General features: G+C 48.8%; 1 protein-coding gene across 2 annotated transcripts in view; it reads right to left on the reverse strand.

The window, feature by feature from the left end:
• Positions 1-17346, reverse strand: part of HDLBP (high density lipoprotein binding protein) — a 41824-nt gene that overhangs the window by 7641 nt on the left and 16837 nt on the right. Inside the window, exons 2-21 of one of the 2 annotated variants that reach the window (XM_026077353.1) lie at positions 14620-14687; positions 13954-14066; positions 12856-13010; positions 12085-12300; positions 10213-10419; positions 9517-9732; positions 8476-8682; positions 8153-8260; positions 7502-7606; positions 6986-7064; positions 6155-6294; positions 5748-5852; positions 5375-5488; positions 4950-5036; positions 4663-4794; positions 3565-3783; positions 2496-2717; positions 2046-2264; positions 1238-1376; positions 277-431 (exon numbers count right to left, since the gene is read on the reverse strand). In XM_026077353.1, coding sequence (XP_025933138.1) covers positions 277-431; positions 1238-1376; positions 2046-2264; positions 2496-2717; positions 3565-3783; positions 4663-4794; positions 4950-5036; positions 5375-5488; positions 5748-5852; positions 6155-6294; positions 6986-7064; positions 7502-7606; positions 8153-8260; positions 8476-8682; positions 9517-9732; positions 10213-10419; positions 12085-12300; positions 12856-13010; positions 13954-14029 — 2901 coding nt within the window. In that variant the 5' untranslated portion in view covers positions 14030-14066; positions 14620-14687. The remainder of the gene's footprint in view (positions 1-276; positions 432-1237; positions 1377-2045; positions 2265-2495; positions 2718-3564; positions 3784-4662; positions 4795-4949; positions 5037-5374; positions 5489-5747; positions 5853-6154; positions 6295-6985; positions 7065-7501; positions 7607-8152; positions 8261-8475; positions 8683-9516; positions 9733-10212; positions 10420-12084; positions 12301-12855; positions 13011-13953; positions 14067-14619; positions 14688-17346) is intronic. The other variant, XM_026077354.1, reaches the window with a different exon arrangement.

Consider the following 17346-nt stretch of genomic DNA (forward strand, 5'->3'; position numbering starts at 1 on the left):
TCCATAAAACAAGCATGTCATGCTTTTATGGCAAGTATCTTGGGGCTGCTTACAGCTCTGGCAACTGCTAGGTCAGGCCCCACGATTCAAGCCACCAAGCTAAATTACAGAGCAATAGGAGAACTTCCCCTGGGTGGTCTGCAGTTAGGGTCAGCGACCAGCTCGGTAGCAAACACGGCTGGATAGTTTTATTACCATCACTAAAGCTCACAGTGAGCTTTTTGCATCAGGGCACCATTACATTGCAGGCCTAAGGGGCCTTGGAAAGCCACATACCTGCAGCGCCTCCTTTGCTGCCTCGCACTTCTCCCTGCGGCCAGAGATGATGATGATGTCACACTTCTTCGGAGAGCTGGGGTCTGCATCCTTCCCGTCCTTGCCTTCCCCTCCCTCCTCACCGTTCTCCTGCACAGCTGGCTCTGCAGCAGGGGCTGACAAAACGGAAAACCTCATGTTAAATGCGCAGAGTCCTCTCCTTGCTCAACATCTCCCCCTCCAGATCTGCAGGCTCAGCCTGGTCTTTGCCACAAGAGGTCAGATGCTACAGCCTCTGTGGAAGAGGTCACTCCTGGCACAGGCAGCCTGCCGTGGCTTAGCCTGGACCGAGCAGAACCAAGCAGAACAAGGACATCCATTGAGACAGTCTCCTCTACACAGCACGGATATTGCCTTTGCCTACATGGAGAGGGCCTGCAGCTGCACAGCACAAGTAGAAGCTGCGCTCCTGTGTCAGCAGAGACAACAGGTAAGGCTGGCAGCTTCTTCACCAGCAGGGAAGTCAACCAGCACATCACTGGACATTACAGCAGGGCAGCTGATGCTAGGCCAGACTATTCAACAAGAACAGGCAGATCAGGCCCCAGCCAACAGGCCCTGGCTGTGCTGGATTCAAGATACCCAGCAACGAGAGCATGAGAGCTCAGAGAAGCCCCGGCAAGCCTCTACAGCAATGGAGCAGCAGCAGGTTCTGCTTTTTGCCAGGTTAGGTCCTCATGCTCCCTGTGCTGTGTTGAGAACAAGGTCTGCAGTTTCACCTTCCCAAACTGGCCCTTTTTCCCAAGATGACCAGGTTGATGCTGAGCCCGAATTAAGGACACGGCAGGGAACACCTGGGGTTACTTCTCCACAGATTTTAGCTAGAACATCTCCACTGATACGTTAAAAGCCAAGATGCTATTCTACACTACACTCATGTGATCTCCCCAATTACCATGTGAACATGCATCCATGGGTATACCTGGGTTCTCCTCCCTGTCAGGGAATTTGATCTGGACACCATAGTCCCGGGTGATCTGCTGGATCCGGGATCCTTTGGGGCCCATAATGGAGCGGTGGAACTTTTGTGGGATGGTGCACTCGATTGTCACTTGAGCTTCCTGCGAGAAAGCAGAGTTGCTCTATCGTGATGCAGCCACTTTCACACCAGAATACAGGATGCTTGCACATGGTGAAATCCATAATGGACACGTGAAGACATAAAAGCTGGTGGCAGGGGAAGAACTGACAGTTTCCTAGAATCTTTCTTACTCTCATAGGAGTTAGTGTAGGATTTCTTAACAAAAGCTGTCTCCAACCCATGATGTTAAGGGCTTTAGAGACCAAAGCTCAAGCTTTCTGTGACCCTGAAGGGGAGGAACAATGCGGAGAAAGGAAAAAGATAAGAAAAAAAGAAAGAGAGGGCACAAGTTTGACTGCTGGCTGCTTCCAAAATTCAGTGCTGAGAGGATAGGAAAAGCCAGACAGCAGCCACTGCCGAAGACCCAGCATGGAGAGGCACAAGAAGGCTCCAACCTTTTAATGCCTAGAAGCACACCAAGGAAGAGCCTTCATTTCCACCCCCAAACACCCTGGGGAGTGCAGAGGAGGCAATTCCTTTGTACAGCTTTGTCATTTTGGAGCCAGTAGCTCTTCCCCAGCCTGGGATCTAAAGCCTGCAGGCCCTATGTTGCCGCATGACTCGTTTATATAAAGCTTGGCTGTACACAGGTTCAAGAAGGGCACTGCTGAAGCAACAAAGTGATGAGAACAGCTTTCCTCAGACATACCAGGTCCTCGATGATCTCCTGGATGCGTTTCTTCGCTGCCTCCACACAGTCCTTTGCTCCCTTGAGGGTGACTTTGTCGCTCTGGGTGCCAGAGCGTGGGAAGCTGACCATCACACCACCGTACTCATCAGCGATCTCACGCAGAACTTGTCCTCTCCGGATGACAAAGTGGCGGTGGTGCTTAGGGTCAACCACCATGGAGTCTTCTACCACATTATCCTGCCGATAGATGACAATCAGTCAACCCTGCCTGTTCTGGGGGTAATYGCTAGTTTGTTGTGCTCAATGGCAGTCAGAAAACCCTTACAACTTCACTCCAGCACTGACAGCATGGAGATCTTTCTGAGCTCCTGTAAAGGGCAGCACATGGTTTTAGGACAAGCAGGTCCTCCACACTGACTCATTGGCACCTGCTACAGGTATCGGTAGAAAAAGAGAAGTAGTTCTCACCAGGTTCTTGATGAGGGCCTCCAGCTCCTTCTGTGCCTCCTTGACAGCCTCCTCGGTCCCCATGATGGTGATCAGCTCCTGATCTTTGTCCTCAGAGGTTGGGAAGATGATGCGGGCCCCAGTGTTGTCACGCACCTTACGGATGTTGCCACCGCCTTTACCAATAAGGAACTTGTGGTATTCTGGCTTTGCACGGAGGTCCACAGTATAACTCTTTGTTTGCTGAAAGGAGTCAGATAGCCAGGGGACATGTCAATATACAGAAGATATATGTCCACACCAGTAGTGTGTACAGTGTACCTGCACACACACATACACACTGTTTCAAGAGCAAGGTAGATACAGTCTCATGTCCAAAATCAAAGGTATGATGTCTTAAAGAGAAAATACTACATGAAGACATCTGCAGGGCTGAACGGCTATCTCTGTACTCACCATGACTAGTGAGAATATGAGCAGAAAAGACTTCCCCTGAAGAAGGGTCTGACACTCGCATGAGGCAGCGTAACCATTTGCTGACTGACTGCTGTAAGCCAGGCAGCAGAAGCAGCTGATCAGGAGAACTTGTATATATGTACAAGTTGGAAAGGGGTTTCTTTTGCTAATAAAATCACCAGCTAGTCACAACTCAGGGCAAGGTCCTGTAACCAGGGGCTCTCAAACCCAGGTTCATGCAGTGATATAGAAGAACAGTGACAAGAGCTGGAACTTGGGAGATCAAAAGAAAAAAGAAAAAAAAAGGAAGGGAGATATGCAGGGAAAGCTGTTTCAGGGGAGTGTAGTTACCTAACAGCATTTAAACCCCAGGGGTAGAGGCCCTTTTAATACATTCGCAGCCTGTGGAAAGAAGTGTTAGAGCCATTTCTTCTGCCTGTGGGGGCGGAACTCATTGTCATAGRGATGGAAGCACATTTTTCTTTTAATTGTCCCAATTGTCCTCAAATCCCTCAAAAGATGATGGAGCTGTCTAATTCCAGAGGTTTCCCAGCAGGCAGAAGGGATCATTTCAACCCCAAAAGAGAAAGGGCTGGCCAAAACAATCTGCTTCTTCCCCTAGGACAGGGCTAACCTTCTCCTCTGCCAGGTGCAGCAGCTGTTTCTTGGCTTTCTCCACATCCTGGGCTGGGCCCCGGATGGTCACGGTATCACTGCCAGAGCCCTCTGTGGGGAAGTGAATGTGGACTCCACCACACTCCTCCATGATGGAGCGGATGAAGCGGCCTTTGGCGCCAATGAGGGAATTGTGCAGCTTGGAAGGAATAGAGACCTCCACCTCTGTGATGTTGGCCTAAAAGAGAACAGTGTCAGGCAGTTAGTCAGCTGCACAAATGTGTTTGTCCCCACTCAGCTTACCACGCAACCTCCACACTGCTAGTTTTTATATACAGCTGTAAGAAATACATGACTAGAGAGGTTTGAGACCGGCTGCTGCTGACATACGAGCAGCCAGAGGCAGGCGGGACAACATCACCCCACAGCACAGTTAATTTTAGAAGAATTATATCTCTTCCCCAAGAAAAAACACCACAAATGCAAAACTATTCTCTGATCAAAAGATCACTGCACCTGTATCAAGGAGTCCATCTGGAGGTGCAACAGCTGCTGTCAGCTAGCGCATTACATGGGAGATGGTGGTGGCGTTCAGCGAGCTCAGAGCTCTCAAAAGCCAGTACACAAGTCTGCAAGCACTCAGAGGAACCACTCGCCTAGCTACTGTGGAGAGTCAGTCTTGGGAGATTAGTCTCCCATCAAAAGGCTTTCATCTTAACAACGTAGCTCAGTTCCTTGCTTCGTTCAAGGTGATAAGAGTTGTCCTCGTTAATGCTGAGTGCAAGATATTTTTAGTCCCCTTGATCTCGGCTAAAGCATTGCCTTCCCTAGTTCACAAATGACATTTCAGAGGGACAGCCCTACTTGCATCCTGGAAAGTTGGATAAAGAGACTTCTCTGAAAAAAAGTGCCAGATGACACAGGCCTAAATCACAGCTCTCTGGGCAAGGAGCTACAGACAACTTTTGCTAAGAACTTGGGGTTAAGATTCAAGAATGCACTGAGGTGCGTGTTTTGGTTCCTCCCTGTCCTCCCCCATTACAGCCACTTCTGTGTTTATGCCTTTTAGCAACATTTTCAGGTCCCTTGTCTGCAACAGGGCAGTCATTTCACTTACCAGCTCCTTCTGGATGGCAAGAATTCTGTGGCGAGCAGCTTCGCAGTTTGCTCTCTTGCCTGTGATAACAATTGTCTCCGAGTTGCTGTTCTCTGCTGGGAGATCAATTTTGGTGTTGCTTTCTTCACGGATCTGCCACAAAGAGAAAATTAATTTCAGAGGTGTCCCATGTCAAAAGAAAGCCCTTGGAGGTTACATTTTACCAATGAGCAGGAGACTGCAGTGAGTGGGGATTTAGCTGCAGGCAGAGACCATACTGAGCATGGGAGATAGGAAAGCTATCTCACCTTCTTGATGTTGGCACCTCCTTTCCCTATGATGTTCTTGTGGAATTGTTTGAAGATGGGGACAGAAATAGAAAAGCTGTTTTCAACCTAAGGGAGAAAGGAAAGGAGATTTGAAGATTACAATGTCATGACAAGCCAGGCCCTGCCCCAGGAACTTGATAAATGCAAGCTTTTGACATTAGGCTTAGACCCAAGGCAGTTCTCTGTAGAAGAGACTTGAAATAATGAGCAAAAGTGTGTCCCTTCCCATACTGCCTCCAAATAAGAGGTATTACCCTCTTGCCCCCATCCAGCCAGAACAGTGTGCGCAGTTCCCTCATCTAGAGGTGTTTCAGCCCCAGCTAAGCTATGGTGACAGTAAGCTGTGCTTTATTCCAGGGCTACCCAGGTGTGTAGGACAGAAGAACACACAGAACTCCTCTTACCAGGTCTGCCACCATCTTTTGCATGTACTTGGTGCACTTCTCCACCTCGTTCTTGGGACCTCTAAGTTGGACGATGTCGCTCTTGTGCGCTGGATCTGGGAAGTTGATGATAACCTGCAAGAGGTGGTCGTTTAAAGGCAAACTCAAGCAAATGCAAGAACTGCTGTGTGTCAGACCTGTGCAAAAGCCTGGGATCCTACACATCCTCTGTCCCATTTGGAAAAGTGTAGCCACGTTAGCAGCTTCTGGCCAAGAGAACAGTCTTCTCATGCATATTAGACACAGAGTCACTAAATTTACGACTTCAGCTATAATGAGACTGTTACCAGAGTAGGAAACATCCCGTCCGGGTTCCCCAACCCCATCCCCTTACCTCTGGGAATTTCTCCCGGATTTCCCGGATCCGCTCGCCTTTCTGCCCAATGATGGTCCGGTGGAATTTCTGCTCAATGATTAGGTCCTTGGTGCGTTCATTTTCCTGATGAGGATACAGATTACAGTCGGGTTTTCAGCAGGAGAGCCACAGAGCTTTATGTACCAGTTTGCTGCCTGACAGTTTTACTTGTCAGCAATGTCTGTCTGTTCTCCCCTAGACAAAATTCATTTTAGGTTGACAGAGAAGGGGTATGCAAGGGAATAGAGGAACAGATCTGTGAACAGGAACTTACCTTTGCCAACAGATCCAAGAGCTCAAGGGGTGAGGGGGCACACACTTGCACCAGAAGAGGTCACAAGGAAACACAAGAGCCCTAACTCTGTGGCCTCCCAAGCATCACTCACCATACGGGAAGCGAGTTCCAGCAGCTCTTTTTTGGCCTGTTGGACCCCCTGTGGGTCTCCTTCAATTCTGATCAGGTTGCTCTTCTCATTGTCCGGGGGAATGCGCACAGACACCTTGTAGAGGTCCTTGATTCTGTTAACTTCAGGGGAAGGAACGTGGTGACACAGTCTGCTAGGCCAAGGCTGGCAACAAAGCATCTTGATATCAGTACTCAGAGGTTGTTTAAGCAGTAAGCCAACCTCTGAGAAAACACCAGTGGGCTGGGCTTGAAATAGGGACAGTGCCTCTCCACCTTGGAGTTCAGGGAGAGCAGATCTGTGTTGCACAAGAACCTGCACAAATAAGTACTGTAGCATCTACAGAGCCAAATGCCTGTTTGCCAGAATGAAGCATCAAAAGATCCTCCCTGAACAGCACCACGTTTAGATCAGAAGATGGTCATTCATTTCTGACCCCAAATTCTTTTTGGGGAGAAACTCACTGGCAGATTTCCACTGCCCCTCCAATCTGCTGTTAAAATGTAATTCACGTTAGCCACAGAGCTACTTGAAGGAAAGAAAAATTTAATTCTCCAACCAAGAGAAAACTTCCTCCAGGACATGGCAAAATCATCTCATCACTGTTCAACCTCCCAAGATGCTATCACAAATTAAAGCCACCCCAAGGCCTTACTGACCATTTATCTCCTTGGGCCAGCACTGCTCTAGAAGAACAGATGAAATGTGATGGAGACACCAGCTCTGATGAGTTACAGAACCCTTGCTATTGTCTACTAAATATCGACAGTCCAAGGAAGGATTGCAGTGCTGTTAGAAAGGCACCCTACTTACTGTTAGCTCCGTTCTTGCCAATAAGGTGTCGGTGGAATTTGTGGTCAACGTTGATTTCTGCATAATCCATCCGGTTGATCTGTAAAGAATTGTATAGGGCTAGGTAGGGAAGGCCATCACTTCTCCTGCCTTGTGCCCTGAGTAACTGCCTATTGCCAGTATTGGCACTGCCACTCCAGTTGCCAGCTGCAAACACTCCTCCTACTACTGAGCAGAGTAGAAACACTCATTGAGCTGAGAGTACCCTGTCTGTGAAACATTTAAAGGGATTTTTTGCATCCCTAGCTATGACTGAAAGAGAATTCTCCCTTCTCTGCAGCAAAAGATTTAAGACCTGGTGGTGCTGATTTTTAAGAAAGCTATGGACAAGTTTTGTAACTGAGTGTTTCACTCATCTGCCACACAACTTGCTTCCAGTAATCATGCAGATGTGATACATGTGTCATCATCCCTGCTCTATTGCCCCTTCTCCCCCTACATTCCTCTTATGTACTGGAAGTAGTAACACCAACTTACCAGATCCTTGACCATGACTTCAATCTGTTCCTGAGCCACATTCACATCTTCTGTAGGTCCTTCCAAGGTGATTTTATCCTCTCCTTCAGTGAATTCGATGTGAACCTTTAGACAAGGCAAGGAATTCAGTAAGACTTTTGCAAGACAGGTCAGTGCTGTTAACCAGGCCTACACTACTCATCTCTGCTACTAGGAGATGGTTTCTTTCCCACACAGTACACAATCACGCCTGTGTTTTCAGAAAGAGGTAACTTACAATTCTGGCCATACAACAGTGTCCAGAGCCCAAGGCTCTAGTTCTGTCCTGGAGTCTGCAAGGGCTTTGGAGAAACTAGTCACATGACCTTTCTCCAGATATCATGTAACTCACAGTGAGAAGCCTAGCCAAATTCAACATTTGCAGGTCCACTACTACATCAGTTCTCAAACTAGTATCATATAAAGCTTCTTTTGGAGGGCTCAACCCATCAGCGTAACTCAGAGTGAGTAGTGTTTGTAGCAGGAAAGAGAGGATCTCTTAATATTAAGATCTGTGTCACTCCCTCCCTGGTTTCTCCCATGCTAGAACACATTTATCCCTTCTGCAAAGAGTGATACAAGCTAAACCACATCTTACAGCAGAGAGCGCTAAGCTAACCAGCTCATCCATACCTTTGGCATCTGCTGAGTTATTTTGGCCAGGTTTTGTCCTTTCTTTCCAATAATGAAACGATGAAGCCAAGAGGGGGCAGAGACCGAGGAGACGGTAAAACTGTTGGCCTGAGACAGAAGAGAGAAACTGTATGATGGACAGACTGGAAGAGGTCTTCACATAAGTTCAGTTTCAATTTCTCTCTACACTGGCAACCTCAGTATTGGTTTCAGCTAAGCAGCATCTCTAACAGCCCAGCAGAGACCCCCCCACACACTTGCCAGTGCTAAAGGATACACCTTTATGCAACTTTTTAAGAAGGCCTACTCCATCTTACCAGTACCTTTGCATAGACTTCGGTCAATGCTTGCCCAAGCTTTTCAGGCTCGCCACGCAGTATCACCGTCTCCGAGCTGCTGTCAGTGGGTGGGATCTCGACCGAGACTCCAGTTTTCTCCAAGATCTCCTGCAGGGAATTCCCCTTGGGGCCGATGACATACTTGTGCTGGGACTTCTTCACCTCCACTGCAATGGTGGTAGTCTTCTTTTTCTGTAGGGGCAGAGGCACTAGGGCATCAATCAAAAGGGGGCTGAGAAGGGCAGGAGTGAAAGGAAGGGGCAGCCACCAGATGCAGTGAAACTCTGCATCCAGCAAAGAGCAAAGCAAAGGTGAGCACACTCGATCCGAAGAGCCCTAGCATGATTTGGGTCACTGCCCACAGAAAGCCTTGTGCTCACAGGTTCACAGGTACAGMTTGTACTCAGTGGCAAACTTTCTGGGACACTACACGGAGGAGACCACATACACACGCATTCTTGCACAACAGGGCTCAACACCCAGCTGTCCCCCAGGCAGTACTGTAATGCAACACCATGTAGGCTACCTGGCTATAAGCCGATTATCTCTGTTGAAATCCAGACCAGTACAAATACAGTCCTAACCATGGGGAAGAACAGCCCAGCAACCCACAAGGATATTCACAGCAGTGTTGACTGTGGAGAATCAATACGTGAAATTCATTCTTCAGCAACTTTTACTTATTGTAGCAACTTTGACAATATCTGCAGGCCACCATTGCAGACTTCACACTTCATTGCCCAGTAACACCTTTGTGAACAAGAGCCAAGGGAGCTCTTTGTGGTCTGCTGATTCGCAGGACACAGAAAAGCAAAACATCTGTCACCTCCCTGGTAGCATGACCCCAAGTCCCACTCTTCTGGGGAAGGACGTGGCAAGACCCAAGGCCGTGTGCTGCAAGGGCTGCAGAGCCAGAGCTGACATGAGAAGGATGCAATGGAGAGATGCACAAGTAGAACAAGWAGGGAAGAGGGAATATGAGCATGTGGAGGGAAGATGGCAGGGGGTTTTACGGACTATCCATACCTTCTCCTCATAGATCTTCTTAACACGAGCCACGGCCTGGGCTAGCTGCTCCTTTTCTCCTGTGAAGACTATCTCCGTCTTGTTGACGCTGGGCGGGGGAATGTTGATGCGTGTCCCTGTGTCCTGCATAAGTTCGCTCACCAGCTTGTTGTAAGGGCCAGCAATGAAGGGGTGGTACACTTTCTCCACATCCAGTCGCTCCACGGCACGCTTATCCTGGAAGAGCCCAAAACAGACCTCTGTGGGTACTGTCCTCCACGAAACAGTCTCTGCCAGACACAACTAAGTTCCCAGTGCTATCCTCCTCGACACTCTGTCCCAAGCACCCTTTGCAGTCTGCAGGCTGGTAGATCTCCACCCATTTCAATCCACAAATCCTGCTGTTGCTACTGTTGTTACTGTTGTTATATGGCATTCATCTCTAACATCCTGCCTTATCTCACCTGGCACCAAATATGGTCATTTTCAAACATGAAAAACACTTATCTGGCTTCAGGGATGGACAGAATGGAGAACCAGAAGTTACAAAACCTGGCAAAGGTGCTCATACAGGCAGTGGCACCATACGTGTCTTTGTTCAGACTAACATGCTAGCCGCTGAATGTGCCCAGGGTGGCTACAAACACCTAATACACTGTGGAGAAGAAAAACGCCTCTCCAGCTAACGTCACGAGAGAGATCACAGTGCTCAAGTACCTGCTCAGCCGAGATCAGCAGGATCTCGTGTCGGGCTTTCTCAATCCCTTCTTTAGTGCCGGTGATCTTGATCTGATTGCTGGGGTCATCCGGGCGGGGAATCTGGATTTTGGTTGCAGTTTTGAGCTCCAGGTCCTGCAGCTTCTCGCCGTTCTTTCCAATGACAAAGCGGTGGTGTTCCTTGGGAATGGCAACTGTCGCTGAAGCCTGCAACACAGAAACCAAGCATCTGTGAGAACCTTCGTCCGCACTGGTAGATCCACAGGGACAGAGCCAGGGAAACCAAGTTAGATGCTGCTTGGCAGTACCCCTGAGGAGCAAGAACAATCCCTTCCAACCACATTCAGTCTGAGGACTGCCACTGTACCAGAATAGTTGGCCTACAGCGCCTATATGCCAGGAGTCTAAAATCCACCTTTCCCCCCAAATCCTTTGGTYTGCTTGAGACACAGGAATAGCTCCCTGAATTAGCAAAGGCTTTCAGGCATAGATGAAGAGGTGCCAGTCACCCAGCACAAGCCACAGAAGCAACACCAGACAGCAACTGAGAGGGTGGCTCAAGGATGGAGTTTATCCAAACTCCAGCATCTGCTGCTAAGCCTACAGAGAGCAAGACGCATGGTCCGATGCCTAGGAAACAGAAATTCAACACCAGAAACCCATTCCAGCAGGCAGACAGCTAAAAGGTACTTACTGCTATTCACTGGAAGATGTCTTCAGTGTGACATATGCTGCTCCTGGGAGCAGTTCTAGAAGGCCCCTCTTAGAAAAGGGGTCCTAAGAGCTTCTCTCAATCTACCATTAAAGGGCTGTTTTGTAACAGGGATTATGGACTTCTTCCCTTCTTGTTGTGTGAGTTTTTACTAGCTTGGTAGCTTTTGATTGCTGCCATGCTCTTTATGCCTGTGAACATGTAACTACGAAGAGTAATTAGACACAAAATTCAAACTACACTGGAAGAATCATGAAAAAGATCATTTGGTCTTCATCTCTATCTCTTTCTACTGAAGCCAGCCAAGCCTAGGAGAAGTTGAGAATACAGACACACCTTTCAGACCTGGGGCCAGGGCAGTAGGAGGTGTATTTGGGGACACTGGGTCATGAATCTACGGTAGTACAACCTGAAGTATTTTTCCAGATGCACATTATTTAGGGTTTGTCCCGTTCTCTTCCCTCTGGCAGGGTATGACACATGGGCTGAACAGCACTGAAGCAGATACTGTATTAACTATTGCATTAACTACCTTTGACATTACACCTTAATGCACCCTACGAGAACTGGTTGTCATAYATCCCAACAAGAAATACCATCTTGATTATGAACTCAAGAATCAGAAGGCGAGATATCAAAACCTACACAGCTGAAAGGACAAGCAACCGAAACAACGGGGCTCTGGCTCCCTACCAGTGTGGCTCAAGTTACACAATCCAGAACCCTGATATGAAGCTTTCAGCCGTATCTCCTCTTTCCTCCCTTTTCTTCCTTCTTCCACCCCTCTACATTCTTCTCTGTAGGAGTTCAGAGAAGGCACAGTCCCATTCTCACAAACTACTAGCTTTGTGTGAGGGGCCTGCACCCCCTCCAGCAGCAGCACCTTAGCACAAAGTCACTGTTTGCAATTCAAGTGTTCAGAGACTGCAGACTCCACCCTTCATGCAACACCATGGCCTGTAATTAGCTTTGAACCCTATTTTAAGCCTCATCTCCATTCCAAATTGCCAATTGTGTGCTTTGAAAATATAAGGCAAAGCTGAATTAGTCATCTAATAACACCTCTTCATCTTATAAGCACACACACCCAAGGGTCTCAAAGCATCCGCGAATCTTGGGGAAGAGCAAAGACAAAGTGAGAGACAGTTAGATGTCCTCACCTGAGTCTGCAGCCGAGCGACAATCTCCTTCCGAGCCTTCATGACTGCTTCCAGCTTGCCAGAGACCATGATTGAAAGGCCCTGGTCCTTTGCGAGAGACAGCTCCAGGTGAGCTCCTGTCTTCTGCATGATGTCTAGGCAGATCTTGGCCTGCTCGCCTTCTCCAAACTGGTTCATGTCCTTGTATTTCCTCTCCTCCAGTGGCACATGAAACACCTGCTCAGCCACAGCATAGATTAAAAAAAGGACGCAACAAGCAGTCAGTATGCTTTTGAATACTATAGCATCTCCTTCCGTCTTCACCATACTGGACTAGCAATTCCCAGGCTTGCGCAACCCACCAGCCTTTCCAGTGGAGTAACCAGTGCTTCCTGGGGCAAGTGTGAGAACGCTGCAGCAGGCAGACTGTCCCACTCTTTAGGTGTCTTCCTAAAGCGCACCTTGCACAGGCAGGCAAAAGTGCTAAGCTATGGGGAGAACACTAACGGATTAGCATTCACTGCTTGAACTCTGCAATCCTCCCTTCAGGCCTGCGCCAGCTCTTTGTGGAGTAGGCATAGAGAGTGTCTTCTGGACTGTTTCCTAGCACATCCTTTTCCCTTCACACTGGTCCTAGCTCCCACCTGTAGTCTTCCTCATGCCCAGCAGGGATATACTGCAGAGAGGCTGCCAATCTGACACACTAAGGATTTCACATGGGGGAAAAGCTTCACTTCATCTACATTCTGTGGGGAGGAAAAGAGGGAAGATAAGACACTTGCTCCCACCAACCTGAGTGATGACGGAAGCCTTTATTGGTCGAATTTTGCACCAGGGCCCAGCAGGTTCCTGGGCAGCTTCCAAACATGGTGCTTTCTCAGGGAGCGGAGGGAAGGCTTCCTTGTAGGTTGGAGGATCATTCTCTTCTTCAGAGTTTAAAGCTGTAACTAGGATGAAGCAAACAGGGTAGTAAGATGCTCTCCAGGCAGAAATGCCCCTATTCATAGGCAGTGTAAGTGTATTTAGGCATGACTAACAGGGGAGAGCAAATGACTTGTGCATTACTATTCTTCCTATTACAGTTATGCTTGTGGAGCAGCCAGGTCTGGAGCACAACTGACCTAAGTACAGCACGGGCTGCAGCAGACAACCCCTGCCCAACTGGTCTTGTCCGAGCAAGCATGATGGGTGCAGGAAGAGGGGGATGTGCAAGTGAACAGTGGCAGCAAACAGCATATTACTGCCAAATCTGCAAAAAGGGGCTTAATTAGGGGAAAACAGGCTAAGCAGAAAGAAGTAAAAGGAATGGAGCAAGGCTGCAAATCAGAAGATCAGACAAAAACCTGCCCAGGAGGAAGGCAGGGAGAAGCACTATAGCTAGGACAAACTGCAGGGAAAGCCTGGATGGGGACTGTATGTTTGACTCAGTTGTGCACTGGGCCATGCCAAGCAGGCCAGCTCGCTGCTGGAAGATGGGTGCAGAAACCCATCAGTAAGTCAGTTAATACAGTTATACCAACTTCCATCAGCACCTGAGTGAGCAAAGGAAGGAAGTGACTGATCCCATGAGGCTCCTTTGCAGCCCAGAGCCCCACTCTTGCATGTATCCTGTCGCACAGCCAACAGCGTCGCTTGTCAGAGCTCTCTGGAGATCTAAGGTTTGCCTCCTCGTGGCTCTGCACTGTGCAGGGTAGGACAAAGCGTCGCCACTGTTCTGCTGCTGGTGGAAAGCCAGAGTTTGGTGGGCCACCAAACTGGGAACGGAGAATTCAATTTCTGCAAACTTGTGGGGAATCGGGTGCACAGAGCGAGCTTAGGCAGCAGCAGGGACCTTGTCCGAGTAGTCTGTGTTGAGACACATGTGACAGGGACTCGACCGCGATTTCTCACCTTTCACCTGCTGCTGAGCCAGGCCGCTGCGGTGTTCAGCGAAGCTCTCCTGGGTCAAAACTGCCACGGAGCTCATTGTCGACTTCCCACCCACACACAATCCGGGTATGCCACTGGAAGAGACGCAGGAGGCAGCACCATTACCGACCCCATTCCAGAGGCAGAAAAATTACTCCAGGAAGACAAACTGTTATTAAACACTCTTCCAGTCAAGCCCTGGTAATGGGTCCACAGCCCCACGTCAGCTCACTGCACTGGATGGGAGCCCGGGGGGGGGATACTTCCCCACAGCACAGTGTGCACCAAAACCAGAGCTCCTCATTCAGAAGGGAGGGGATGTGCAACCTAAGAAGGTCACTGGCAAGGGGGAGAACAGAAGTTGCTAAAGCATACTCCCATTAATCTATCCATTGATTGAAGGTGTATAATTTTTAAACGAGTATCTGAAGGTCTGGACAGACAGCCCAAGACCACTACGTAACCCCTCCCAGCTTCCCCCCACCCCCCAAAAAAACCCATACGGGCCCAGGATGTGGCCTCTTCCTAAAGAAAACTCATTTAGGTGTCTGAACTCCCACTGATTGGTGATACACTCAGAAAACCTGTTTGATAAGCAAACAGCCCAGCAACAACAGGATCTTTGGCACCTCCAGAATAGGAACTTACCAGCTAAATGGTCAGTAGCCAGAGAGTCCGTCCTGTAAGCTGCCCGTCTGTCAGCCTGCCAGCTTTCGCTTTATAGAAAAAGAAGAAAAAAAGAAAAGCATATTTATGTGATTGCTCCAAGACAACAGGAAAAAATGACACCTCCTTTACTGTAACTTTCAAGAGAGCACTGTCTGTACCATGCTTTAAACTTGCATCCTATCCAAAAAACTCTCATATTGAATCACATCTCACTCTACTTCACCTGTCATGTTTTACTACAGTTACAGGCGACACCACCATCTACTTAAACCTCACAACAGGAAGCCTGAGGTAGCTACTCCTGCGTCACCCTGGCTACAAGAGCAGCCATCCTGCATCAGACAAAAATACAGTCGATCAGTAACAGATGTGCGAGATAGATGTGAAATTTCAGGGTTGCAAGCAACACCATCAGCATCCAGTCAGAGGAGACTAACAACCTGAAAATCTGCCAACAGCACTGCCATCAGTCAGAAGTTAGGAATGTAGTTTAGTGGAGCTTGGGTGAATCAATGCAGACTTCCTCACAAACCAAGGCAAACACGCAGGGCTCTCCACACACAGCTGCTGGCCAGTCTACCTCTTCATTTTTTATTGTTATAAGATCATGCACCAGGCACTGAACTCCGTCTCCAGGCCTAAGTCTGCAAGTCGGAAGGAAAAAAACCACACTGGTTTACATGGACTGTTTCAAAGACATCCACAAGACAGGACCAGGAAAAAAATAGCCTGTTGTTAAGAACTTTATATCCACTGAACCTGGGTCTGCAGCGCCACTGAAAGATTGTTTAGGAACACAAGTCAAAAATTTAAAAGCCACTACAGTACACACTCTGCCAGATGTGCCACAGCTCCTTCTCTCCCCCAAACTGCTTATATATGCTGCTGTAGGGCTGGCAATCTCCTAAAATACAGTGCCTCTCTCTGCTCATGGGACAAAAGGTCCATCTCCTACACCAGCCCTGCGGTGCCACTCAGAGCGTCTTCTGAACAAGTCCTCTACCACCACAGTTGAACTCAGATGCTCTTCAGTAAACTGATAGTTACCATTTCTGGCCTTGCCAAAGTGTCAGAAAAGCCTCCCCAAATGCACGTGGTCTCTAACGCAGAGAGGTGACAGCACGTTTCATCGTGACGCAGCAAGAGAAGGTGACATGCAGGAGGAGAGGAGAGAGAAGAACGCGGACAGCAGTATCACAGCTGAGCTGTACAGGCCTGATTTGCACCTCAGTGAAGGCCACGTGGACTATGTCCATCTATTTCAACGTGTCTTGTATCAGGCACGAGATGAAATCACGTGCACTACCAAAGCAACGGAGCTAATGTTACAATTAACCCTCTGAAAATCCTCTACTCCAAGGGGACAGCTACCAGCACAGCACTTTTGTCTGAAGCAGAGCTTTTGCAGCCCGCAGAGGTCCTGCCAGGCACGTGCCGGTATACATGAAAGGGCGGCTAATAATCTAACCTTGGAGAAATCTTGAGTTCTCCTTGCCGCTGAGATGCCCGTGGTTGCACTGAGGATTACACCACCACACTGATCAAGCCGCCACAGAAGCGAGGAAAGGGTGTTTAGCTGCACTGCACCCGTCCCCGACTTTTTGGGAAAGGCCTGCAGACTCAGCTATCGGCTCCACTCCAGCCCGTTGTGTTATCATCGAGGATGCCGCCACCTCACGGCAAGCCGCAAACGAGGGCAGGAGGCAGAAGCGTCCCAGACACCAGCAGCAGCTGCCAAGGTCTGGCTAAAGCCTTGCTAAGGGCATGGATGTGCTCATAGCTCATTTTTCAGGAAAGCACCGCCTGGCTCAGTCTGCATGTGCTCTCCTCCTCGGCGGTGGAGGTGAAGGATGAGAAGTCAGTGCGCTATAGCCCAATATAGCGCCTGCCCGAGAGCCATAACCTCAAAGCACAGCTGTTGGTTTCGCCATGTCCACGCCAGCTGCAGAGATCTGCCTCGCAGTCTACACCAGAGAAGAGCTAGACATTCAAAGAGAAATGTAAGAGCAGGGTTTATCCGTGTGAACTTCTGCTTCACCACCCATACAGCAAGCAAAAAACAAATGCTATTAAGCTCCAGTAACCCCAAACATATGGTATACTGCAGGCCTCAGGAGTTCATGTCTGGCCAAAATCTGAAGCGGCCATCGGAACGGTATTTCAAATATAACATGAAAACCAGCAGCTTTGGCACTGCATCCARAGCCTACAACTCCTCGCCTTCCCACTTTTCTTTTCGAAACTAAGGTTACAGCTACATCACGTTAGCATGCGGCTTACTGGGTCAACAGGTTTTAAGCTGCCGAGCRGTCTGCAGGGCTGGCTTTGTGCACCAAAAGAAGTTTCAGAAGTTTACTGCGCACTTCTTAAAATAAAGAGAATGAAATCATCCCAAAGATAGCCTTTAGCAAGGGCCAGACTTAACCACAAGGGAAACAGTTGCGTGAAAAGAAACAAACGCAAAGCCGTGAGCTGTATCAGCAGGACAAGCGGCACTTGCGGATAGGATCAGCAAGCTACGCGCTACTGAAGTCTGCATTAAAGCACAACGCTAATATCTTGTTAATAACTAGAATCGGATGCAACCAGAACTCGCCCAAAGCGACACAAAAATCCTCGCTTTCTAGAAACGGGATGGCTCGCCGAGAAGCGGCTTGGCAGCCGGAAACCAGCTTTATTGAGCAGGGGAGATCGGGGAGGGCGGGC

Source organism: Apteryx rowi, unplaced genomic scaffold (genome assembly GCF_003343035.1).
Source record: "Apteryx rowi isolate R43461 unplaced genomic scaffold, aptRow1 scaffold_450, whole genome shotgun sequence".
Classification (NCBI taxonomy): Eukaryota; Metazoa; Chordata; class Aves; order Apterygiformes; family Apterygidae; genus Apteryx; species Apteryx rowi.